This window comes from Candoia aspera, chromosome 3, assembly GCF_035149785.1.
Source record: "Candoia aspera isolate rCanAsp1 chromosome 3, rCanAsp1.hap2, whole genome shotgun sequence".
Lineage (NCBI taxonomy): Eukaryota > Metazoa > Chordata > Lepidosauria > Squamata > Boidae > Candoia > Candoia aspera.
The window spans coordinates 148,731,158-148,757,722 of record NC_086155.1 but is presented as its reverse complement, the minus strand read 5'-3'; the positions used below and the strand labels follow the sequence as shown (position 1 = coordinate 148,757,722).

Sequence of the window (26,565 nt, the reverse complement as noted above, 5' to 3'; positions counted from 1 at the left end):
AACAAGACACATTTAACTGCAGTGACAAACATTAGCTGTATTTCCAGCTATTCTGACATAGTTATGGACAAATAGAAATCCTTTTCTGTCACCCACAGAGGTCAAGAAAGTTTAGGATGATAGTAATTTTGTTCTCCTAAAAGCATACACATGCACATATAATATTAAGAAGTATTTATGGCACTTATTGAATTAACTTCCAGCATTGAATTTCTCCTGGAACAGATTCCTAGGATAATTTTTCATTACCAGCATTATTATTTCTGAGAGTAACATTGTTGCACAATGGCATAGCCATTTGTTGCTGATTTTGTCTCAAACATTGAAAGTCCAGCATTTAAAAGCAGATGTTCTCTTTTAGCTAGACAGTATTTGGAACTGTTTATAGCTTTTTAGTTTTTGTCCTTGAGGCACTGAGTTTTAAGTTATGGAGACTAAGATGTACCAGTGAAGGCAATGATAACTGACAACAGTGAGCTATGAATCAACCATGCAAAACAATGATATATCATACAAAACTGTTTTTGTCTGTATACAAATCTACTGTACAAGGTAAACAGCATGGCTATTGCTCAATACAGAGCCATCTACAGCCTGAAACAGATTTAATTCCCTACCACTAAGTGCTTGAAATGAATCTTTGTGAAAGATTGTGTCTCAGAATCGTAGCTGGTTGGATATCATTATGTTCTTTTCATCTATGATAAATAGGTATTTTTACAGGCATGCCATATCTGTCAGTTTTGCCAGTTAAAGACACTTCCATCTATACAACTGGGGCTGTCAATCAGCCCCGGCAACTCCATAATAATACACAGTTTCAGAACTCCTCAGAAAAAGAATCTTATGAGAAGATTTTTAACCACCATTGATTGTTCTTGCAGGTACTTTTCTGCTCTCCCTTCCCAAGGACACCCAATATATATACAGTGAGTGCCTTTTCCAAGAGCTGATTGTGAGGCATTTCAAGATCCTATTAAAAAAGAGACTCCTAGTCTGGCTGCCAAGTACCATCATATAAACAATTACTCCTAGAAGTAATCACAGGTATCTTCACTAGTGTGATATGTTTCATATTCTCTGATCACAGCTGAAGTATTTAGAACTGAGCTGCCCTGGAATGTCTTAAGGCTCCCCCATTTCCCCCAAATAAGATTTGAAACAGAAGTAAAACAACAATAATAAAACCACTATTGAAATTTATCTATGGACAGTAGGTAGAAATCTGCACTGAGGAAATCAATAGTTGAGCATATAAAGATATACATTTCACTACTGGCAGAGAAAAGTTACTTTTGCCTAAAGATATAGGAAAGGAATAAAACACGTGACTGCTGGATAAACATGGCTTTTCTTACAACAATATAAAAAACTGCCATGTTGCTCCTTAGACCACTGAGCCAATAGCTAACCCAACACTGCCCACACTAACTGGCATTGCTTATTTGGCCTGCAGGTAATGAATGCTTTCCAGTCTGATCAAGACATCTACTGGTTGGACCTGGGACATTTTCCATACAAACGATGTGTTCTGTGCTTTGCTGGCCCTCAAACACTGTTACCTACTGTACACTTCAAATAATTCATCCAACCAGAAAGAAATATAAATAGTAACTAAAAGCAAGAACCAAAAGTGAAATGGTTTAGAAAAACATTGCAATGATATAAGACAAAACAATATGTTTTTCTTATATCGCAGCACCTTCCTTCTGCTTCCTCTTTATTCTCATTAAGATCCACATTCCTAGTATCTATGTATGTATGTATGTATGTATGTATATATAGGCACGAGATTTGCTACTGCCATCCCTACTCAAAAATATGAAAAGTTATTTCTCATGTTCAACCTCCAAAATGATGTTAATCAAAAAGTACAGTTAAGTATATGTAATACAGACATGGTCTAATTTTGCCACACTTTCCATTCTGTTTGGTGTATATGATGGAAAAGAGAATACTAGGCTTGAACAGGATTTACCATGCTCTGCATTAGTCGTCTAATGCTGCCTGGTGCCGTGGAATTGCCCATAAGAACAAAAAACAGACATCAAACCCACACATGTTAAACCAAAGCCACTGCATAGAAAGATATCATAGAAGTATTATATCAAACTGCAAACATTCTAGGATTCCTCTCTGGGTTTTCAGAAACCCGGCAAGCTAAATGAGAGGGGCAAAACATCAACAGAAGACTAACACCTTTCTCGTGTGTGTTTATAACAAGTAAACAACGAAGATCCTAACTTCTGGCAAATCCTGACACCAGAACAGAGGCATCCAGTTAGACGATAAAGGACAAGAGAATGTTCTAGTCAATTCAAGGTTATTAAATTTTTGTAGGAATATTTTCTAGTACACTAGTCTAAACATCGGACTAACAGCCAAATATCATATTAGAACTTGATAGATACCATCCTTTGGCTAAGTCAACTCTTGTTCTTTGGAGATTATTCAGTTCTTGTGATTTTTCTCCCACCCTCCTTTTAGACTTCTTGCTGCTAATCTGTTCTCCTTTCCTCTGAGCTCACCTTGCCCCGCCTCGGATAATGCTTGTCACCGCCAAAGAATCGGCCCAATGAATCAAGTAGACTTGGTTCCCTGTATCTTCGTGGAGATCCATGTCTAGCATGGTCTATGGTACTTGCAGTGGCAAGTTTGGAACCATGCCGGAAAGATGAGCGTTTCTGTGAAGCCATCAAATCCGAATTCTCAGAAGCTGCTGCAGTGTCTTCCTGAATGGTCTGCAGCTCATCTGATTCAGAGGGCCGATCTTTGAAGGTGTTGTCTTCTCTGCCTGGGGCATCTCGGGAAAAGAGGCGGACCAAATGGGGGCGACCAGTTGTGTCAGCTGGGTTGGCTTCCTTCCAGGCATTCTTTGGATCTGCTGTGCCCTTGGAGTCTGTCACCGCTCTGCTCTTAGTGGAGGTCCCATTGTTCTGGTTCACATCTGCCTCTCCTGCAAACAACAAGGATGAGCTATGAATACAGGGCTGTGAAAAACAGAATGTTAGAACAATGCTGCTTTCTTCCCCTTGCCTTCAGTTAGCTGCTTTGCACAAAAACCATAGATTATATGCAACTGCAACAGATCTGCCTTTTACTGAACCAAAGACATATGTATTAATTCTATCAAAACTGATACATCAGGATATATCACACAAGCTGGTGTGTGTTTTTTTATTCACTTGAAATCAATATGAGAAATACAAAATTCCTTAAGTGATTATTAAGGTAAACTATTATCAGAAATTGCAAATGATTCATAATTTAAAAGTTAAGACAAATCATATTTAAATATCCTATATATTTTTCTATTAAATTTCAAGGTTTTATACTTTTACAAAACCCCACAAAGCTTCTTCCCCATCCCCCAAATGCTGATTCTGCTGATGTGACCTTCAAAACCATCAGTATCCTCATGCCCCTTCCATTTTTTAAGTGGATTTCCACCAATATTATGACAGGGTACAGACTAATACATTGCATTTCTTGAAATTATGATAAGGCATAGTCTGCTGTTTTTATCCATGTCCCATCTTTTTTTCTGACAGGTCTTATGTGCTTTCCAGGATATTTAAATATGATTTGTCTTAACTTTGTTAAAAATAAGCAACATGGCCTGATTTATGAACTTATTTGTGAGGTCCCTCATCATTGCAGAAAGCATTTCAAGTTATTACAACCTGGTCTGACAATAAATTATATTAATATTCTAAATGAACAATATAACACTTCCTTATAATTTCACAATGTGTTCCTTGTTTGGAACTGTCAGACTGCAGCCTTATTTGAAGTACTGACACCATCCCATCAATATAGCAGTGGCCTTTTAAAAATTCTGATTGTCACTTATATTTTAAGGTACAGCACTTCACCCAGTAATAGCTGCCAATATTAATGAATGCAGCTAATGAAAATATGGCATTAAAGTTAGTTTTGCTTCATCACGTCAACTCCAATTAAGGCTTTGAAACTAAAGGCCATGTTCATTAGTAATATTTCTACCACTTTCCTTAATTTCAGCAGCTTTTTTTGCTAACTATAAATATATAAAATTACAATGGATATGTTAATACCTTGTAATTCAGCATAAATTTTGTTATACAAAGACTCTGAGATTGATATAAAAAATCTGATATTAATACCTGCATGCAGATTGAAAAGAATATAAAAGAATTTTATTTGTTAACACTGACCAAATTCTATACCATAATACACATTCATTATAAGAAGAAAAAGAACAACGAAGATATTGTGTTTAATTAAATGCATTAACAAAACACCAGAGCATCTGCATGCTAATATTTTTACTACAGTTGTGCTTTGTATCAGTGAATGCATTTATTTCTGGACAACAATGAAGGGCATTTGTGCCACATAAGGAGCTTCTCTCAATACCAGTGAGAACATCTTACGCTGTTCTTCAGTAAAGAAAATATACACGGACAGTTTTTATTCTATTGTCTGTGATGGGTGCATAATTGTACCTATACAGGTATAGCATAAGTGCAGATATATCTACTGAGGAATTTAAGGTTCTCTTCTGCGAATGAAACTAAAATGTTATTCTAAAAATATATTTTGTACAGCCTGATCAACAAGAGATGGGCAGCATAATTCAAAGGGCTATAGTTAGCCAACCAATGTTTTCCTTGTCATGAACCACCATGCAGCCAGGCAACAATTTGGCAATACAGGACTACTTATGATGGGAAAAGACCTTGGACAGTTTAGACAAGATCCTAACCACACAAAAGTACCTGTGGCACTGATGTGCCTATAGGTGCCTCCCTTGAGGCTAGTCCCAACAACTTTTTTTAAAGATTCTTTTAATTAAAAATCAATCATTAAATGGGAATCTGGCATACTGTAAAGCAAAGTACTAGCCTCCAGCATAATCTATTCTGAGACATTCTAATGACATAAGAATGGTATGTTCAAACCAAGTCCAGTGCTTTGTTTGAAAATATGCCCAACTGACCAGATAAAGTATGAAGTAAGCTGGGTGGTTGAGGGGTGCCTACAGGATACATGAGTCTTTTCTGCACGGCAATGCCTACAACATGTTCTCAAAATTCCAAATACAATCAGCTCAAAAGATTTACATTCCAACGAAGCAATACAACTTGGTTTGTCTACACATCAGATGCCTATCAAAATTGGTCAGCTCTGAACATGCAGTGTAAGAGTAGATGTAATATTGGAGCTGCTGTTAAGTTAATTAACAATCTGTATCAGTTCCCATGCAAAATAGATTTGATGTATATATGTGATTATTTAATATAATAGCTTAAGAATAGCCCTGCTGCATCAGGACAAAGCCCATCTTAGCCTAACATTTTAGATGACACTCCTTGTCAGTGGTTGACCCTGCTCTTTGAAACATTCTGCCTTCCGAGTTAAGGAAAATCTCCAATCCGCTGATTTTTAGGTGGACCTTCAAAGCATACTTATTCCACACAGCTCTGATGGTATTGGCTGCTGGTGATCCTAGGCTGCCTTAGTTAGATTGTAAATGGTTTTTAATTGTATTTTTATTGTTTGGTACTATAAACTGCTGTCAGCTCTTTGAGGTAAGCCAGGTAGGGAACAGACAACACAAGGATTACTGGAAGTCTACTTTATTTTAACAGAGTATAATAACAGAGTCTTGAAAGCCTGCAAGAGTATCTTTCTGCCTCTTCTTATATTAAACAAAATCAAGGCAGAGTTTCTTCTTCTTTCTCAGGATTGAGTTGTCATTTACTTAACAGTTCTTATATTCCTCCTCCTTCAAGATTATCTCTGTACCCCACTATACCCACCTTGAATCGGTTGGTAAATGGAGAGGCTATGAATAGTTGTATAAATAAGTAAATAAATGTTGTTCTCAGAGGGGCCAATCAGATGCCTCTTGAATGCTCCCTAGCAGGAGACGGAGACACAGCCCTTTCCCACTGTTGTTCCCCTACGACTGGTACTTGGAGACATGTTTTAAATAATACCTATAAAATGAGATTTAAATTTTCCTCTTGGACTCAAATTTAGCCTGTCCATAGGAGCAATTATTATATCTACGATCAATAAATGAATACAGCTACACACTTCTGATGTTAACAAGAACATATTCCACAATTGCTTTCTGTATTGGTATCTGCTGTCTCCATTGCCTTTATTTGCAATGCTATTTCAGGTTTCATTACAAGCAAATACATGGCATGAAAAAGCATTCAGGAAAATAAATCACCATCTGTCAAGTATGGATTAAAGATCTAGAAAAAAACTGGCTCTTCACAGATTTTCACACAGTGTGGGAAGATATTAACTGCTGCTGATTTGGTGAGATGAGATAGAACAAAGGCCGTGAAGCAGGATTTTGTACTGTACACCTAGTGCGCAATACATTTTTGTTTTCTAACTAGTTTTGGCTTGGATGCAGGTTACTTAGAGTCTTGGGATGGTGGAGAAGGATCAGAAAACAAAAGCCCGTGGTTATAGGTGGTGGGATTTGCTATGGCAGTAATTTGGAATGTATGAAAAGCATGTGGCAGCCATCCATATTACCCCACAGAAACCTTAAACACATACACACACACACACTCCAAATCCAAGCCTTTTCAACAAGGAAGTTCTATTAAGACACCCACATATTTCAAGTAAAACTAATCCTTTGTGTTTCTGGAATATGTAGGGTTTTTTTATTTAATTTTAGCATTTCACAGCAGAGTTCTTAAACAGTGCAACAATAACATGTATTTTCTGGGATCCTTTACCTGCAGGAGTTTGTCTCCTACTTTTCAAAAGAAAGCATGAGACTTTCTTTTATAAGATCTGCTCCAGCCAAGGAATGCTTAGCTGTTTCCTTTTAATACTGATATTAAATAACCTGAATTGACAATCTTATGTATGGCAGAAGCTCTCCAACTGGCAACCTAACTGGTGACAGTAAGCTGCAGAGTGTGCTGTTGATACCTGCAATTTACTCTTTTTTTAAAGGAGTTCTCTCCAAAATCTGCCATTTTTCTTCCATTGAATCTCAGAGATTCATCAGACCTTGAAACTTTCTTTGCAAGTAAACTTACCAGGAAACTTTGAAGCATTCCCCCCCCAAAGAATGGGAAGACATAATTTTTTTTTAATCACATGCTATGATTTATATATTGAGTTTATCAGTTAGAGAGTGTTAAGTAAAGTATTTATATAAATAAAGAACAGAGTCCTTCCAACTATAGCGTTATTTTCTCTCTAAGACTGGTTTTAGGACTGGGATGTAACTTAGTAATTTTGTTCATATTTGTTCCAATTTTTATTTCAATATAAAACCACTTTAAAGATGTTAAAACCTTGTTTTTATGGGTGGTTGCTATAAAAGTGTGCTGGAGATTTGCTAGACTCTTTCCTTTTCCTTTGAAGACCTTTATTTCTTTTACAAAGTTTTATTAAGCTCCCAGAATCTGATTATTTGCTGTGGTTACTCTTTATAGTTGCCATATTAATATTCTACATACTGTTTACTATAATGGTTTTTATTATGCATAATTATGAACTGTTGGGTTGTTTTTAATCCTACCTCAGAAAAAAATAAAATAATAATGGTAAAAATAGTAGTAGTAATAGTAGTCGCAGTAGTAATAATAAGAATACAGATCTACTATGTATAATTCCATTAAATTTCAATATGTGTGGTAATTCTTTAAAATATACTCTGATTTTAAAAATATGGTACTGAAACAACCAAAGTGTATAAAAATGCTGCAAAGATGTAAATTGTAGAAGATAGTTTAATTAATTTCCCTAGCCACTAAAAGTTTCTAGCTTTAGAAGTAAAAGATTTTTTTAAGAAAAATTGATATCTCATTTTTTGCACTTTACAAAAGAGATAAACAAGGAAAAAAACTGAGAATTTCTGCCTTTCCAGTTGGGTATATCTTAATAGAAAATTGTCATGACATGGCCTAAAAATGTGAAAGAAACCTTCAAAGTTATTTTGAAAATTGAAAAGAAAATCTATTTCTGCCATCAAAGGAGATAGACAGATAAATACAGACACACATACTCACAGACATATAGACAAATAAACATTAACTTTATGTCTGTCTGCTCTCTTTGGAAGTTATCACAAATAAGATAAAAGCTGACACTAAAGTTTTTTGTCAATACAATGTTGCATTGTTTCACTCACTTTCCTTCACTTCTTGAAATACATGAAGGTCTAACAAAGGACACTTTCCTCAGGTCCAAAATTATAATGTGGGTGAAAATAGACCGATATTTCACCAGAGCATGGTGGTGAATTTGGAAGTATGACTGGCTTTAATATTTTTATCTTGACATACTAAAACACCCCAGCTTTGCCTCTCAACCAGAAGCTGTAGTTTAATTTCTGTTCACAAACCAGGATCCCTGGTCAGGATCTGATCTTGGATGGAAGTGCTAAATCCAGGAACACAAAAGGAATATAGAAGAATAAGGAGGAAAAATAAAGGTACAGGGTTCATATCTGGGACAAGTTATAACATCCAAAATTAATTCCAGAATCGACTTAGTGAATCATATTATTTTTCCCATTTAGTTAAAGGTGGCTACAATATGCAACACATGCTAGTTATAAATTTAACATCTAAAACTTTCAAATTTGTTAAAAACTGCCTTCCAAGTTTTCTTGTAAATTGGGCAAATAATGCAATTTTATAAATAATATGTGGGGAAGGGTCTCTTAATTACAAGTTTAGTAAATTTGCTGTAATGCTACTTTAAAATAACAGACGAAAAATATCTCACTTAAATCCTTATACAATGAACAATGTAACAAATAATGAACAATGTCTTGTACGCAATGCAAACATATGCACAAAGGCATTCTTCCAAAAGAACGTCAGAATACTGTCTTGTTAAAAGAAAGAAAAGGCACAGATTGAAATCTGAACTTGGTAAAAGCACTCTGAATTTCCAGAAACTGGAAATAGCCTGCTTCACAAGGTTCCTTCTTTACTGAAAGATGCAAAATTGAAAAATGAGAACCACAAACTATATTCCCGTTTTTGCCTGCATTGCAATCACAATCCAATTCCTCAGGATATAGAGAGAGCCATCTGCCAGAAGAGAACTGAAGCTGTAGAAGGGTAACCCCAGAATCTCTTCCTCAGAAATTTATTCTGAACAGTTTCTAAAGTTTAATAACAAATCAAACAATTGGCTACCTATCCATTATGATAAAAAAACTAATGAAAAAATGTACGTGGATAATATACTTGCAAAATCAGGATAAATTTCTATGGAAGGTTTTTGTCAAAATTTAACTCTAAAAGTACAAAAAATAGCCATCTAGCAACCATTAAAATTCGGGGCCCTTTCCTCAATTACATTTATTCTGTTTCTGGAGTAAGAAATCTTTACATAAAGTACTAAACTGGTTGATCTTCTCAGGAATCCCCTCCTGCATTAGGATATCTCTACCAGGTCACCACCATACAATAAAACTACCTTACTCTGCCAGGTATTTGAAGGAAAAACAAATACAATACCTCTTTGTCAACTATTGTGTTGACATATATACTAGAACAGGGTGCACTGAAGGTATCCTTCTCACTCACTTCCTTCTCATATCCTTTAAGATCACCCAAACACATCAGTTGGTGGAAAGTGTAGCAGCCCATATGCTTATTGGACAGTTTTAGTATTGCCATGTAGTTGTGGGAATTGCACTGGTTAACCATAACCACAGGCCTATTACTCTCTATGAGGACTGATCCCCCCACTTTTTCTCTCTCTCTCTAAACAATGGCATGAATGTGAGGGAGGGAGTTCTGCTGTACAGTGTAACATTTATGCCCTTAAGAGGCTGATGACACAGTTCTCAGAAGTTGGTATTTCTTAACAGGGTCCTTCTATCTGACTTGATTTGAAAGGTCCTCTTCCAAAATCTGCTTCCCAGTACATGGGTTTGGATATTATATTCATATTCAATTTAAATTCAGCCCAGGGCAGGTAAAATCTTTTTCTCTTTAAGTTGTGGGGGTGGGGTTCTAAATTTTACTAATGAATTATCAGATATAGGCCAAGATACGCTAGGCTTGCGAGAGAGAGAGTTCTACAAACGTTCAGCCTTTCATGTGGCTTTTGGAGATCCATATTTTTAAAGCAGAAATAGCAAAAATCTAACACTAAGCTGAAATAGTAACTTAAAGTCCAAAGATAGTCCTCCCAAGATGGTTTAACTTCACAAAGATTCTTGGAACTGATCTACAAGTCATGACACACAGATTTTGAGCAGAGTTTCAATTAATTATTCTTTAGGAATAGAGGCTGTGTATATCATGGAGGGAAAATCAGTTCCATTGAAACTCTATCTGTTTGTATAGATCTTCAATTTAATCTGAATGGGGTAATTGCTCTAAGAAATTTTTTTATAATATTATAGATGAAGCCTGATTATCTTTGCCACTATAGCCAGAGCAAATCTAGATGCTTCCCACATTACTGGGGAAAATGTTACCCACCCATACTGAATCTGGAGGCTACCCAGAGGATGCAGAATTGCATATTACTGAATGTTCTCTGATGAAACCTAGAACGACTCTTGAGCCATCTGCATCATAAATGCCTTCTTCTAGTCAAAATCATCCTTTAGCAGACCACCTTATAATAAAATCACAGGAGCAGATGATCTTCTGCCATCGTTCTTGCTCCAAAAGCTATCTCTGCCTATTTACTGTGCCTTGAGGCTAAGATATAAAACAACTGGCAATAAAGCTGACTTTCACAAAGGTTTCATTACATGGGCAGAGCTTTCCAAACCAGCTCTCAGGCAATACTATTCACTTCATTGGATGTCACAGTTGTAATGTCACCTTTCCTTTTTTCCTTTGCCCTCACTTCATCCATTTAACTGAAACTATTTGTAGGAAGCAGGGTGGACCTCCTCATCAGCTGAAACCCCTTCCCTTATCTCCTAATTGTCTCCCAGTATGCGATAACCTTTGTGAGTGAACCCAGGACACACACACACACAAGCCATTTTGCTCTGCCTGCATTTCCCACTATCTCCTTTACTGATTTTTGCAGTGCTGCTTGACTTCTCAGTGCAAGCTAATGTTCTCAGGAGGAGGAGGACATTGTTAAATAAACTGGGATGAATTTCAAAAGCCAAGAAAATAGGCAAGAAAATCACTGGGGCTGAAAAAATTACAACAAGCCTATCTGAATAGATAAAATCAGTAAATGAAAATAAAGCCAACACTAAAGCAAAGGAACAAGGGAGATAAAAAAAACCCTGAAAAAATAATAGATTAAACAAATGGAATTAATTGTGTAGCAAACTCCACACTAAATCTGTCTCACCACCCTGAAACTCAAAAAATAAGGTTCAAAGGGAATACAACTGTGAGGGTTTAAAACTAACCTAGCACATAACAAAATGTCACATTTTAATTTAATATGTTTCTGAGGGTTACTGAGACATATAATCAGAAGCAATATAAATTCAGTACACCATGCAGTATGAATAATCTTTGGTTTCTATTATTCCCCCCAAATATGCACATTAGAACTTTCTCAGACTTTTTATGTATAATTTATGGAACTCTACATAAAAAGAACACAGAAGCTTTTCACAGGCGGCACACAGTTGAAGAATTACTCTCCCCAGAGGTTTATTGATACTTAGCCTGAATAGTTTCTGGAAAAGCTGCAGAACTTTTCATCTTTGGCCTGTCATTCAGCAGGGTTACACAGGTGTGGTATAATTACAATTTAATAGGGTGGTTTGATGTCATTGCATTTGTACTGGTTTACTTTTGACCTGTTGTCAAAAAGATGTCCCTCTCCTCTCAAATTAGCAAGTAATTATTGCAGGGGTAGAAGGGACATGCACTTTCCTAGTGTGCAAATGCCACAAGTAGCTTGCTGTTGAAAATGCCCTGCATATCTATCACGGAAATCATATGCAGCTATAATCCAAGCCACCTGCTTGGTACTTTTGGGGTATGGGCCAAGTCTGCTCACTCAGCATGCCCCTATGCAGTGCTTGGGAAGATTGCTAATGATGTGGAAAGCGCCTGTCAAGGAGATTTGTTTGGCATTTCTGATCATCAGATTGAGAAATCGCTGGCAAACTTCCCTGGAAGGCAGTTTGGGAAACCAGTGTTCAGAGGAAAATGTTGCCATTTGACCAGGACATGGAAAAATCTGCCTTAAATAAAGGGGAGGGAGATAATTTATAACTGCATATTTGTACCCATATTATGGTAGATGCCTTTTTTTATGATTTCAGGCCTGAATAAATACTTGAGCCTGTCAAAAGGAATAAAACTGGCTGAGACAAAATTGCCCCTGGCAGACCCTTGTAGAATTCCTCTTATGTCCTCCAGCATGTCCCCAGATGCTCCTTTGGCCGAAGCACAAGCAGCGCAGCGCCATGGCATACAGCTCCTTCTGGGTACTATTGACTATTGTGTGGGGGAAATGGCAAGCTGATTTGCACTGGGCCCTTGCTGGCTTTTCAAAATGCCTCTGTTTGTCAACTGCATAATCAACCATAAAGCCTGGGGGCACACTTGGTTAACCCCCCCCCCCAAATCATTACATTAAACTAAAATAAACATTAAAAAATTAATATTAATGATCATTCACAAAGGAATGTTTTAGATATACATTATCTCAACCGGGAAAATGTAAAGACAGCTTTGATGTCTGAATGCAGTGCTTCAGATTTAGTTCTGAAAAGAGGCTTCACAGCAGGCAGGAACCCATGGGTTGCATCTTTCTGTACCTCTTGAAAGCAGCTGCAATCCTTGAAAAAGGGGTGCTGCTCTGAGGACCTGGGAGTGCTGCTACTGCAACAGGAGGCAGGTTCACGCTCCCATGTGCTCCAAAGCGTCTGTTGGGAATCAGATCTGAAACACTGCACAGCTCTATTGAAAATGTGCTAAAAGTCTATGGGTACAAGGTCACTATATTGCAGCTGAGGGCTGTTCTCGCAGTTTTTCTTTCTTTCTCTGAAAGCCCTTTTTTGCCTTTTCTGATTGCAGTTGATGTGGACCACTTCTTTTCCCTTTCAGGATCCATTTGCTTACTGAGGGTGGCTCATCTTTTAGGTCAGCAAACGTCCTTGGTCTTCAAGCACTCTAAAAGGAGGTCAAAGCAGGTAAAAATAGGGATGGGTTTGAAGTTTGGGAGCAAGAAGACAACAGCTATACTGAGGTCTTCTTGGAGGATGAGTTATCTAGCAGTGGGACAAAGCTCTTCCTTTCTGAAGAACCTACTTTTCCTTTTCTAAGCCGTTCTGCCAGCTCTTGCCAAATTAAGCATCAGAGATCCCACCACTAGGTGACACGGGGTGCAATCCTATACCTACTTGCCTGAGAGTAAGCCTAATGGAATGGAGTGATAGTTATGTTTAGGTTGAAACATGGAACTTGTTAGAGAATGTCAGTCTTAATTGTTATCAAACACGTTATTATCATAGTTTCAGCTAAGTCTCTTAGTATATTGCAACATGGACTGGAAATAGTGAATCTGCAGATACCTCAAGGAATTCCTATAATTTGTAGAAATATATTTCAAAAATAAGTTTGACCAGGTATGCAAACATCCAATCACTGATTTTAATTTATAATTAAATTGTAATTGAACTGAATCATTTTGCTGATTATAGGCCAAGTGCATAAAACTGCCATGGCTAATTTCTTTCTGCTGAGTACATAAATTGCATATATTTGTCCTCATGAATTTACATTTTCAGTTCTTTTTATATTTAACCAAAATATAAACAGAGACATTACTGAGAAAAACCATTGCAGCATTTATGCAGGCTCTTCCACAGCCTAACACTAGAAGCACAATATTTTCATGGTCTTGTAGTGCATAGAAGTAACACAATATTTCAGGTCAAGAAATTGCTATAGCATAGTCTTTGAATCCATCTGCCACTGAGCCTACTCTCTGTATCTCACATTCCATCTGCACCCATTACCACTCTTATACTCCTCTAGATTTTTTAATTTTCCAAGCTTCATTTTGAAGCATTCTTCTCACCCACAAATAGTAGTCCCAAGTTCACATTGACTAAGTATGAGAGACATGACCACAAATCCATTTTTCTTGTAATTTCTGAAGGCCATCAGCATGCCTTAACTTTTTGTTTTAATCTGCCTGTTTTATTTTAAATCATTTTTACGTCAATATACAGTATGTATGCTGGGTTGAATGATATTTTGATGGAATAACTTTATTGACTGCTTAATTCCAAAGAGGATTGACTTTTCTCTTGCTTAATGGATTATCGTTCATGTTCTCCCAATAGGCCAAAACTATAAACAAATCTCCAAAATCCTTTAGCATTCTAGGTCATAATATATTTTGCACTTCAAAACTGAATCTTATACAATCTTCAAGTACATATTGAAGCCATCTTTAACTTGTTTTTAACTTATTTAAACACATAAACACACACAAACTTTGCAGGTGGCCTGGGCAAGGATCACAGCAGGGAAAAATCTTTGAAGGTCTATGTTATAGGAACTGGAAGTACTCAAATGTGTTTTATAAGCACTAAGAAAGAACTCATATATTAAATATATTTAAACTTTCTCACTTTTTTATATATATATATATATATATATATATATATATATATATATATATATATATATATATATAGGTTGTGTGTGTGTGTATTCCTATATAGTATTATATAAAATTTTGTTTTATCTGAAAGATTGATCTAGCTATCTAGCTAACTAGTTTGGTATAGTGATTAAGGTGCTGGACTAGAAACCAGGAGACTGTGAGTTCTAGTCCTCCCTTAGGCATATGAGCTAGCTGGGTGACTTTGGGCCACTCTCTCTCAGCCCAAACCACCTCACAGGGTTGCTGTTGAGGAGAAAATACGTGTCAGAAACATTATGTATACCACCTTGAGCTATACAAATTAAAGATATACAGTAAATCAAATAAATCCTATCTATCTGTACTTTCCTCACCAAATTCTTTTCTTTCTTTCTTTTTCTTTCTTTTTGCACCTGAGTCCTAAATGTGACTCCATATTGCATGAAGAACAATGGTGGCTAATGGTATATATACTGTAACAGCAGCAGTGATCGATGGGAACTTAGCACAATATCAGCTTTTCAGGCTGACCATTCTGGAGTGAAAAGCTGCATGCACAGTGCGAAGCTTTGTACCAGTTAGTGGGTGTTACTGCTATTTAAAACCCATTTTGCAACAAAAAAGGCAGTTAGCTTTTCAAATATGTATAGTATTCTTCAGTATAACATTGTGCAGAAAAGCAAGCAGAAAAAGATGTGGGTTTTCTAAGAACAAAATTATAGGAATGATAAGAAAGTTGCAGCTTCTGATGTTCCAGCACTTGGGGGGGGGGGTTGAATGCTATGAACTTTAATGCCCCCCTCTGCCATGTATTTGAAATAACTGTGAATCAGTATATAACTTAATAATATTAAGTAAAGAAATGGTTCCACTGGGAAGTAAAGAATAATTCAGCCATGCACTTTCACAAATTTGTTAAACAACATTAAACTCTTTTCCCAACCTATCAATGTCTTAAGTTAACATTGCTGCCTTTTTTTGATAGTAACCAAATGAATTTACTATACAGTCATGCAGTCTGATGCATGAAGCTAATGGATGTTTCACTTCCATTACTGACAGCCTACAAATGACAAAGGATACTGGGAATAATTTTCAAAAATTTCTGAAGTATCAAGTTGCTTTTCTGTATAAGACTGCTTAACATGGAGAAACTGTACAGGGTAATCCCTTTAAAACCACCCAGGAATTTGTATATACAGAGTAGCATTTCATATGAATTTAATTACTCATATGCTGCCTGCTTATAGGCATAAGACACATTTTCCTAAATTGCCAAATTATTTTTGAGGTGACTAGTGGCTTTTAACATTTTTTAATATCAAGAAAACAAACATGCTTTGCCTTTTTAGAATGTGAGGGTCAGACCTGCTGTGGATACTAATTCTTCAGCTGTGACACGCTAAGCTACAGGAAAGGATTAATGAGGGTGCCCACCACCATTTTATGTTTATTATTTATTTTATTTATAGCCTACCTTCTGTACAGGAGCTCAAGTGCTCTCTCCTCCTATTTGTCCCTACAATAGCAACTCTGAGAGGTAGGTTGGGCTGAGGGACAGCAATTGGCCCAAAGTCACCCAGTGAGCTTCTGGGGCTGAGGGTGGACTAGAACATGGATCTCTCTACTCATAGTCCAACACCTTGGCCACCACACTACATTGGGTTTCATAATATTCCACTGCATGTAGTTTGTTAACCAGAACTGAAGATTTACTATCTGAGCTGAGAATGGCAACTATTCAAACTGGAATTTGAAACCAAGGTCAGAGGAGCACCTTCTGCTTGCTTCATTGCCAGCTTGAGCTACCCAACATGTCTTGAGTATAGGAATGGACATCCCACCCACTGCCAGGCAGCTGCAATTGCATACCCCACTAGTATTTTGAATCTCTGCTTCAAACATACTGTTTTCCATTTTGAGCCATTTTAAGCCCTTCCAAGCTGTTAGTTTATCACACTTCATTCCAGTCAAGAGACACCCCAGTGCCAATCAGCTACAGTACCTGGCACACACCCTGCCTTCCTGTTTAATGCCTTAATGACCATTTCATCCTGGGCTGCTATTATCAGCTTCCTTTTTTCTCCTTCTAGTTGATTCCACCATGGTGCATAAACCCCATAAAGCCACTCTCATCTCCAGGCCATCCTGTTTTCCTCACTTCTGCCAGTACTCTTCTGATCCACTTTCATATATCTCAGTGGGCACCCTTTTGGTATCTTTACAGGCTGGGTGAAGCATACTGTCCTTTATTTTCCCACCCCATGCTGGTTGTACTACAATGGTCAATTTCTTTTCATTTTCTTTAAATGTTTTAAGTTGCAGTTTAAGCACGTTGGAACAAAGTTAAAAGGTTTCAGTGCATGCTACTTTGCTTCAATGATGCTGAACCATCATTCCTTTTGCCATAATGTTTCTATGGACCCACAGTAGAATAGAGGAATGAAGGAACAATGTGTTTCCTTTTCTTCAAAGTTGATGGCATTGAAGCAAGAATGATACAATAAGGAGGGGAAAAAGTCTCTACATTAGTGTCCAAGGAGAAAATATGGGAAGGCGGTATAAAGGCATCCATGCGGTCTAAACCTTTGGGAAAGCACAGGGAAAAAAAAAAACAGGGATTACTGAAAAAAAGAACATTCTCTAAAAGGAGGTGGTGGGTACTGGGAGATGTAGCCATACAGGGGTCAGTCAATGAGGCTTGCACTACTGGGAAGAGCAAGAAACAGGGGAACAATCAGTCCCAACCTGAGGTAGCTGTAGTCTGAACTGAGCATCAACCCAGTCCCCATTGCAACCTGGACTTTTTTTAAAGTCCTGCTCAGGAACAGCTGGAGCACTATTGGAAGCAAGCAGTTTGGGCTTACCATGCAGAATTGCTGAAGGGTTGACTTAAATGCACTTTCCATACATCAAGATGGAGGACCTGAAGGGAGACTTATATATGACTGGGGTAGATTATAACATGGGCTTTGCAGCTTGGTGAGTGATGCAAGTAGAGTCCTGCCCTTCTGCCTTCCACTGGATTCTTTCCAGATGTCTGGATTACAACTACTAGAATCCTGACCATGATACTGGAAGTCCTCGAGTTGGGAAGACAGTTTTAGCTTTAGCTTTTTTGCAATACCTTATTCTAGACAATAGCAGAAAGTTAAGGCCTCAATTATCACTAAGGACAATGACAAAAAATAAAATAAAATAAACATATGAACATCTATTTGCATTATTCTTTTCTTTGGTATCAAGTGATTGTTCCAATAACAGACAGTAAACTGTGAAGTTACCTCTTCTTTTCCCAAAATTTTTTAAATTAAGGAAAAATTAGAGGATAATTGAAATATGTGAAAGAATACTTTTTATTGCCTTCATGGTAATCCTAAGCCCATTATTGCCTATTAGAGCTTTGATGGATGTATTAACAGCTCTCTCCAGCAATATATAAATTACATCTGAATATCAGTATGCAAAGAGTTATGTTAAAGCCTCGCATGTCACTTGGGTTTAGTTCTTGGCAGCATCATTTAATGTTCAGTAAACTATCAACTGAGAAGCCTTTAAGCTCAACTGACTTTTAGCAGAGTTCAGTACTAATCTAACAAAATCTTCCAACTTTTTCTCTGTTCTTGTCAAAATTGAAATATGGCTTCATCTCAAAGGCCCAAGGATGGGCAATCTGTAAGAGTGAAACTTAGCCCCTGGCATATGTTTTAATAGCCTCTGCCAATAACTAATCTTGGACTTCTGGCAAGAGTGATCCATTTCTTCCTTGACTGCCTGACTGCTGGGCAGAGTGTTGGGGGGAAAAGGTTAATGGGGGAGAGAGAGAGAGAATATTTTAGCTTCTGCCCTATTTATCATTAGCCTCAGCACTGCCTTCTAGAATCATAAAGCTGTGAACACATTATCTCTGAGCAAATGCAGACTTCTCCTCCACCAAAGGCAATGTTTAAACACATCACAGCAGCGTGGCTAAAGCCATAGGGTGGGATTTCAAACTTCTGCTCCCAGAAGCCCTCTAGCTCTTCAGACTGTGACCCTCCCCTTGCCCTTGGGGTAGTGACTTTGTAGTTCTGGCTTCCACCACTTATATTCTAGGGGGCACCTTACCTGATATGAGGTGAGGTATGGAGAGAAATGGACCTTCAACACCTTGCTGCCCTACTGGCAGGTAAAAAGCTAAAAATGAAATAATTGCTATAGCACCATCTCTGGAGCATATAGTGTATCTGATTTCTTTCCGTTTAGGAAATAAACTAATCACACAGGAAATAAAGAAAAGTAAACATGATTAAAAGGAATAAGAAATGTAGCAAACTCTTTTTAGTTTTAAATATTAAAATGGAGGCAATCAATATTGAAAAAGATAGATTGCAGAGCTATTTCAATCAGGGGATCCAGCAACTGCAATTTCATGTAACAAGAAAAAGGGACAAGAACATATGCAAGTAAGTACAGTATAAGGATTCAGGGAGGACACATGATGGTGCTGATCTGCTACTAATAAAAGAAAACTTGCTTTAAAGAGATAAATAGCACAGGTTCCCTGAAGGACAGATTCAAATTGACAGCAAAATACAATGTCCTTACATTGTGTGGAAGAATAAAAATGTCTGAACCTATAGAAAATGAAGATTAAACTCAGCACAGTTTCTAGCTACACTATTTATCTACTTCTACCCAAGTAACATACCCTTAAATTGGATTTTCTTTTTGATTCAATTTAACTAGACTTCATCTCTGTTTTCTGGAAGTTTCAAATGTTAATCTAGGACTGGAAATTTATCTCAACATTCTCCTTCTTTCCATCTCAGGAGACACTTTCATGCTTAAATCCCTTCCCACAGAGGACTGCCTCTAGTTTTTAAAATAAAATAAGTATTGTGTGCTAAAGCCAGCATTTATCTAACAGAAAGAATTGGATTCAAAGTCAGTGAAGTTTGAGAGGCTGGTAGGAGGTGGTAAGTGTTAATATGGTAATCTCAGGCTATTTTAATGACATATGCATAGTCACATGCACACTAATTAGTATACTGCCATTTTGGTGGGCACATATGAACTTTTGTGGAAATATTTGTGTGAAAGGTTTTTCATAAACCTCTGTATATTTACGTAACCAAAGCAATTTTATTTATCAGAAATACTGACGAGTTTGACCTGCAATTCTGTAAACACAGTAAAAACAATATTCTTATTATCCATGAGATTTATCATTAGCAGAATCCTCAAGTGCATCTTACCTAATACACCAAGTGTACACCTTCTCTTATGTAATTATTAACTTGGTATACCTCTGGCTACCAGATTTAAAATCAAGACAATAAAAACAGCGAGATTATCAATAAATGATTAACAGGCAGATATAATTAACAGTTAAACACCTGTACAAAAGATGCATGCTAAGGACAAGCTAATAAGGTGGTTAGGTCCCTTAATTCTACAAGGAATGCATTCCAGGGTGCTGGGTAGCAGCAGAGAAAGCTTTATGCTGTTTTCACCAGAGTTGTAAAACCTAAGTGAATCTTCTCAGGTGATCTCAATGAGCTCATACAGAAAGAGATTTCTCTCAGGTGACCTGGATCTAAGCCATGTGGGACTTTAAAGGTAATGACCAGAGTTTTGTATTTTGCCGAGAAAAGTACTGGCAGCCAGTGCTGTGTGTTCAGCATAGGTGTCATGAGTAAGGATGGCGAGCAGGGGGCTCCCATCCAGACTGTTAAGCGCATGCGTAGCACTGAGGAATTAGGTGGCCATTCAAAGAGACACAGATTGGGACCGCCTTAACCTTTGGGGTTTATATGGCTGGGGTTTTCCCACGCTTCTTCAGTTTGTTAGGATTCCTGTTATGTACAAGCAATAAAACATTAGAGACCAGTTCCTTGTCTCAGCGTGTTTCCTGGCAGTTAGGACAATAGGTTTCTCCTCATTGGTAATGACCAATTTGGTTGTTGAGTTTTGTACTAACAGAAGTTTCCAGGATATACCCAAAGGCAATTCCATGTACAGTGCATACTTCAGTCTATCATGGGGTGGGCGCATGACTGCTATGAACTCTTGAGCCACACCAGACAAAGTGTGGATAGTGAAAGCCCACAGCACATAAGCCTGAGTCTCCAATACCAGTTCTGAGACCAGCTGCCCTTCCTGCTCATGGCCACCAAGAGGTTGCCCACCTCTGCTTTACAGAATAGCGATAGGACCATTCTCATGGAACATTATGACCCAGGAAGATACGAAGCCTTTCAGAAAGGCCTTTGGTAATTCCTCTTTTGACATTTTTCCATTCCTTCATGTTGATTCTGTTGCTTAAATTTAGAAACTCCTACAGTGTTAGTTTCCTATAACCCTGGAATATATTTATAAGAGAAGGCATACAGTACATCTTTGAAATAAATATTATAAATAAAGAATCATGTTTTATTTAGGCATGCCATGCACTAAACTTGAAGTCTGCAAGTTTATTGGGACTTTGCTTGTAGCAGTGCTGCATAATTTATCATGATAAAGGTCTATTAGCAGAAGATGATAAAATCTAGAACTGCTATTTTGGAAAATAACACACTCTCCACCCAAGACAGCATTCCAGTCAGAGAAAAAAATGCCAGGAACCTGACCCTACAGATGTAAACAGAAAGGTGAACAGGAAATTGCAGCAATACAGCTTGCTAGTGTTAACTAAGTTATATTAATCCACAACTGTATTTGCTGTCCTTAACATGTAATTTGAATATAGTTTTCAATGGCTGCTATGACTGAATCACTAGTTGAAAATGCTAGGCTTGATTATGATTATATCTTATAACATGTAATGTAATTGACAAAAAAGGTTGATAATATTGATAATAAATTATAGAAGCTGAGTTCCTTCCTCCTAATTTGCTCTCAGGTTTAGAACAGTTGGATTAATAATACTTATATTCTGTATTTTCAGCAAAGGATCGTTACCTTGTCATGGTGCTGGAGCTGGAGCACCTCAATGATGCCATGAGCTAAACCGTGAAGGGCCACCCAAGACGGGAAGGTCATGACAGAGAGGTCAGACTAAATGCGATCCCTGGGGAAGGTAATGGCAACCCACCCCAGTATTCTTGCCATGAAAACTAAATGGATCAGTACAACCAGAGATATGTCGGTATACCATCGGAAGATGAGACCCCCAGGTCGGAAGATGGTCAAAATGCTACTGGGGAGGAACAGAGGATGAGTTCAACTAGCCCCAGATGTGATGATGCAGCTAGCTCAAAGCCGAAAGGACAGCTAGCGGCCGACGGTGCTGGTGGTGAACGGCGAATCCGATGTTCTAAGGATCAACGCACCATTGGAACCTGGAATGTAAGATCTATGAGCCAGGGCAAATTGGATGTGGTTATTGGTGAGATGTCAAGATTAAAGATAGACATTTTGGGCGTCAGTGAACTGAAATGGACTGGAATGGGCCACTTCACATCAAATGACCACCAGATCTACTACTGTGGACAAGAGGACCACAGAAGAAATGGAGTAGCCTTCCTAATTAATAATAAAGTGGCTAAAGCAGTGCTTGGATACAATCCAAAAAACGATAGAATGATCTCAATTCGAATTCAGGGCAAGCCATCTAACATCACAGTGATCCAAATATACGACCCAACCACAGGTGCTGAAGAAGCTGAAGTAGAGCAGTTCTATGAGGATCTGCAGCACCTACTGGACAACACGCCTAACAGAGATGTTATTCTCATCACAGGAGATGTTATTCTCATCACAGGCTTGTTGGGTCCCCGTCAGTTTTAGGAAGGCCCGCCAGAATTTCGAGGTGAATTGTGTGCCCCTGTCGGTCACCACGCGTGTGGGACATCCGTGTAACCTGTACACGTGTATAAGGAAGAGTTTGGCTAGTTGCTGGGCGGACGGGACCGATGAGCAGGGGATGAAGTGGGCCTGTTTCGAAAAGTAGTCTTTCACCACCCAAATGGCCATTTTCTTCTGGCTGGGTGGGAGATCTACTATGAAATCCATGGAGATTTCCTCCCATGGGCGGGAGGGCTCCGCCACCGTTTGTAGAAGTCCCGGGGGCTTACCTGGTGCCCGTTTGGCCCTGGCGCATGTCCGGCAGGACGCTACATAGGCTTTCACGTCCCGTCTCAGCGCAGGCCACCAGAATTGACATCGTGTTAGATGCAGGGTCTTTAGGAACCCGAAGTGTCCCGCTTGCTTGGTGTCGTGTGATCTGCGCAAGATCGCCTGGCGTTGCGAGTCCGGGACATATATTCTGCCTTCCCCCCATGCCAGGTCCTGTGCCATCGTCACCTTGTCGGGGTTTGCTAGTAGCCAGGGGTCGGTTTTGAGGGCGGCGGTGAGGTCCGCGCGTATACCCCCTGGCAGTTGCGGGTGGCGCCGTCTGGTCACTGGTTGCCCCACCGTCGGTTGCGCCGTGGGGTTGGGCTGCCTCCGAGCGCCGCTCCGGGTGGTCACAGCCATCCCCAGCTGGGAAGCGGATAGGACCGTCCCGATCATATCTGGGGCGGGCTCTTCATCTTGGGGCAGTCGGGAGAGGGCGTCAGCCAGGAAGTTCTTTTTGCCCGGCATGAACTTCAGCTGAAAGTTAAAGCGGCTGAAGAATTGGGCCCATCTGACCTGTTTTGGGCTGAGGCGTCTGGGCGTCCGGAGGGCCTCGAGGTTCTGGTGGTCTGTCCAGACCTCGAATGGTTGGGTGGCTCCTTCCAGTAGGTGCCTCCATGTTTCTAGCGCCGATTTTACTGCGAAGGCTTCCTTCTCCCACACGTGCCAACGCCTTTCTGTCTCTGAGAATTTCCGCGACAGGTAGGCGCATGGTTTCAGGACTCCTGTGGGGTCCTTTTGGAGTAGGATGGCCCCCAGGGAGAAGTCTGAGGCGTCGGCTTGGACCACGAACGGCCGTTCTGGGTCCGGGTGCGCGAGGATTGGCTCCGTGGTGAACAGCGCTTTCAGCCTGTTGAATGCGGTTTGACACGCAGGAGTCCAATTTAGTACTGTCCCTGGGTTCTTGGCACGCTGTGTGTCCCCCACCCCTTTAGTTTTGAGGAGGTCTGTTAGGGGGAGGGCTATCTCCGCGAACCCCCGTGTGAATGACCTGTAGAAATTCGCGAAGCCGAGGAAGCTCTGGAGTTGGTGCCTGTTACGGGGGCGTTCCCAATTCACCACCGCCTCGACTTTTGCGGGGTCCATCTCTATGCCTTCCCCGGAGATTCGGTACCCCAGGTAGTCTAGGCGTGCTTTATGGAATTCGCACTTTGAGGGTTTGGCATAGAGTTTCGCCCTTTTTAGCTTCTCGAGGACTTGTCTGACTAGGGTCACGTGCTCCTCGTGCGTCTGTGTGTAGATGAGGACGTCGTCTATGTAGACCAGGACCCCTTTGAACAGGTGTTCATGCAGAACCTCATTGATGAGCTGCATGAACACCCCCGGGGCCCCTGCTAGTCCGAATGGCAGCACTTTGTACTGAAAGGCGCCTAGGGGGCAGTTGAACGCAGTTTTCCATTCGTCCCCCTCCCTGATTCGGATTCGGTAGTACACCTCGCGAAGGTCCAGCTTGGAGAATACTCTGCCCGTGGACAGGTGGGCGAGCATGTCTTTCACGAGGGGTAGGGGGTATTTATTGGATAGGGAAGCTGCGTTGAGGCCCCGGTAGTCGGTGCAGAGCCGTAGGGTGCCGTCTTTTTTCTCCCGGAATAAGACGGGCGCTCCGACCGGTGAGCATGCCGGCTCGATGAAGCCCCTCTCCAGGTTTTTATCGATGAACTCCCGGAGGGTTGTCATCTCCTTCGGGGTCATCGAGTAAATCTTCGGCCTAGGTAAGGGGACATCGGCAGCAGGTCGATCCTACAGTCCGTCTTGCGGTGGGGGGGTAGTTGATCAGCCTCCGCCTCTCCGAAGACCTCTGAGAAGTCAGCGTATTGCTCAGGTAGGTCTTCTGGGGTAGCTATGTTGTCCTGGGTTGCCGCCTCTGCCCGTCCCACAGTGGGGTTGGTCCTGCTCGCCGGAACTGGCGCCCGGTACGCGCCGTCGTCGAATTGGAAGGTGCAGGTCTTCCAGTTGATGCGTGGGTTGTTTGTCGCGAGCCATGGTATTCCCAAGACTACGATGGGCCGCCCGATGTGGGTTACCACAAACGATGTTCGTTCGGTGTGGGTGCCCATTTGTAGGGTGACCGGCTCGGTCTGCATCGTGGCTGGTTTCCCTCCCGCTGTTGAGCCGTCCAGCTGGTGGAATGCCAGCGGCGTGGGGAGGGGGAGGCAAGGTAGGTCAAGCTTGGCGACTATGTCGGGGTGGATCAGGTTTTTGGAGCACCCCGAGTCCACTAGTGCCGCGGCCGTGGTGGCTCTGTTGCCCACGGAGAGCTTGATTGCCGCCATTATTATGGAGCTTTCGTCGCTCTGTCGAAGTGATTCGTGCCCCTGTCCCACCACCTGCCTCGCGACGCGTTTTAGGGCAGGCGGGGAGCGTTTCCCGCCGGCTGGTCTGGGCCTTCGGCGTCCTTCCCCCCCCAAGTAAGCGTCCCAGCCTTCGTCCGGTGTCGCTGTGGCTCCGGTCATCCGGCGGTGGGGGGGCGGCGGCGGGTTAGTTGGTTTGAGGCTAGGTTTCAGTGCGGGTTTGGGAGCGCTAGCTAGGGTTCGGTTGGAGAAGCAATCTGCCGTTTTGTGCCCCATTTTTCCGCACCTCCCGCAGGGCCCGCGAGTAAACTTCTTCTTTTGATATGTGGGACCGGCCGGCCCCATGTGTGGCACGGGTACCTTTGGGCTGGTGTTGGTTTTGTCTTCTGTCGTCACCAGTAGGAAGGTGCGGTGCGCATGTTCCGCTCTCCCTGCGAGGTGGATCCAGCCTTGCAGAGTCTCCGGGTCGTCCCGGTAGAGAGCCCATTGGAGTACCTCGCGGTTGAGGCCCCTTTTGAACATTTCTAGCAGGGTGGTCTCGGACCAGTCGTTGATCTTCCCTGCGAGGGCTTTAAATTCGAGGGCGTAGTCCGGGACAGTTCGTGCGCCCTGTTTGAGGCTTTGGAGTGCGCTTTTAGCCCTCTCTTTGGCTAGCGGGTCCTCAAAGTAGTGCTTCATCTCGGTGGTGAAGGCATGGAAGTCAGAGAGGGCGGGGGAGTTGGACTCGTACATTTGGACGTACCAGTCCGCAGCCCTGTCTTGTAGTTTGATCGCCACGGCTGTGATCTTGTCCGCTTCTGAGTTAAAGGAGTGTCCGTGCCGCCCCATGAACTCCCTGGCGTTCGTGATGAAGAACGACAGTTTCGTGGGGTTCCCGTCGAAGAAAATGGGGAAGTCCCTTGGGGCCCGGGTGTTCGGTGAGTCCCCTCTTCTCGCTCCCCGATCCATGGCGTCGTCCACCTGGGGCGCTTGCTGGTTAGCATTGGGCCTATGGGGGTGCCCAGGCCCACTCGGGGTTTGGATCGGGGTGTGTACCTGCACGGGGATGTAGTTGTGGGGTATGGAGGACATCAGTGACTGCAGTGTGGTCCTGAGGTCCCTTAGTTGGGCCTCCATGGCTGCGAGTCTGGCTTGCGTTTCTCGGTCCGAGATCCGCGCCGCAGCTGTGGCCGGACCTGTCGGCGTTTCCGGATGGTTGAGCCACCGGTGGGGTTCAGGCGTTCCCTTCCGCTGGTCAGCTTCCTCGGTTCGGAAGTGATTCGGCTGGTTTGCCTCTCCGTCCTCCGCCGCGCTTGCTGCAGTTGGGCTGAAGCTCCACGCCTGTGGCTGGGGTGCGATGTGGGGCGGGGAGGTTTCCGCGGGTCCCGGGAGGTATGTTGCCTCCCTCCGGGGTTGGAGCTGAGGCTCGGGGTGGGCCGGGAGGGTGCCCGTGGCTCCTGGGGTCCGCATTGTCTCTGGCCTCGGTCGGTCCTCCTCCTCTTCTCGCCGTGCGGCTCAGCCGCCCTGGCCGCGACGCATCGGCTTCATCGCCCTCTGCTCGTGTTCTTCTTGCTGTCTGTTCCTCCCACGGCTCGTTGGCGTCCGGTGGGGC

The 26,565-nt window shown here is 41.2% G+C and overlaps 1 protein-coding gene across 4 annotated transcripts in view; it reads right to left on the bottom strand.

Annotated features, from left to right (window-relative positions):
* Nucleotides 1-26,565, bottom strand: part of MBP (myelin basic protein) — a 157,555-nt gene that overhangs the window by 31,308 nt on the left and 99,682 nt on the right. For all 4 annotated transcript variants that reach the window (XM_063299025.1, XM_063299026.1, XM_063299023.1 and 1 more), the window contains exon 4: nt 2,529-2,956. In XM_063299025.1, the coding sequence (XP_063155095.1) occupies nt 2,529-2,956 (428 nt within the window). The remainder of the gene's footprint in view (nt 1-2,528; nt 2,957-26,565) is intronic.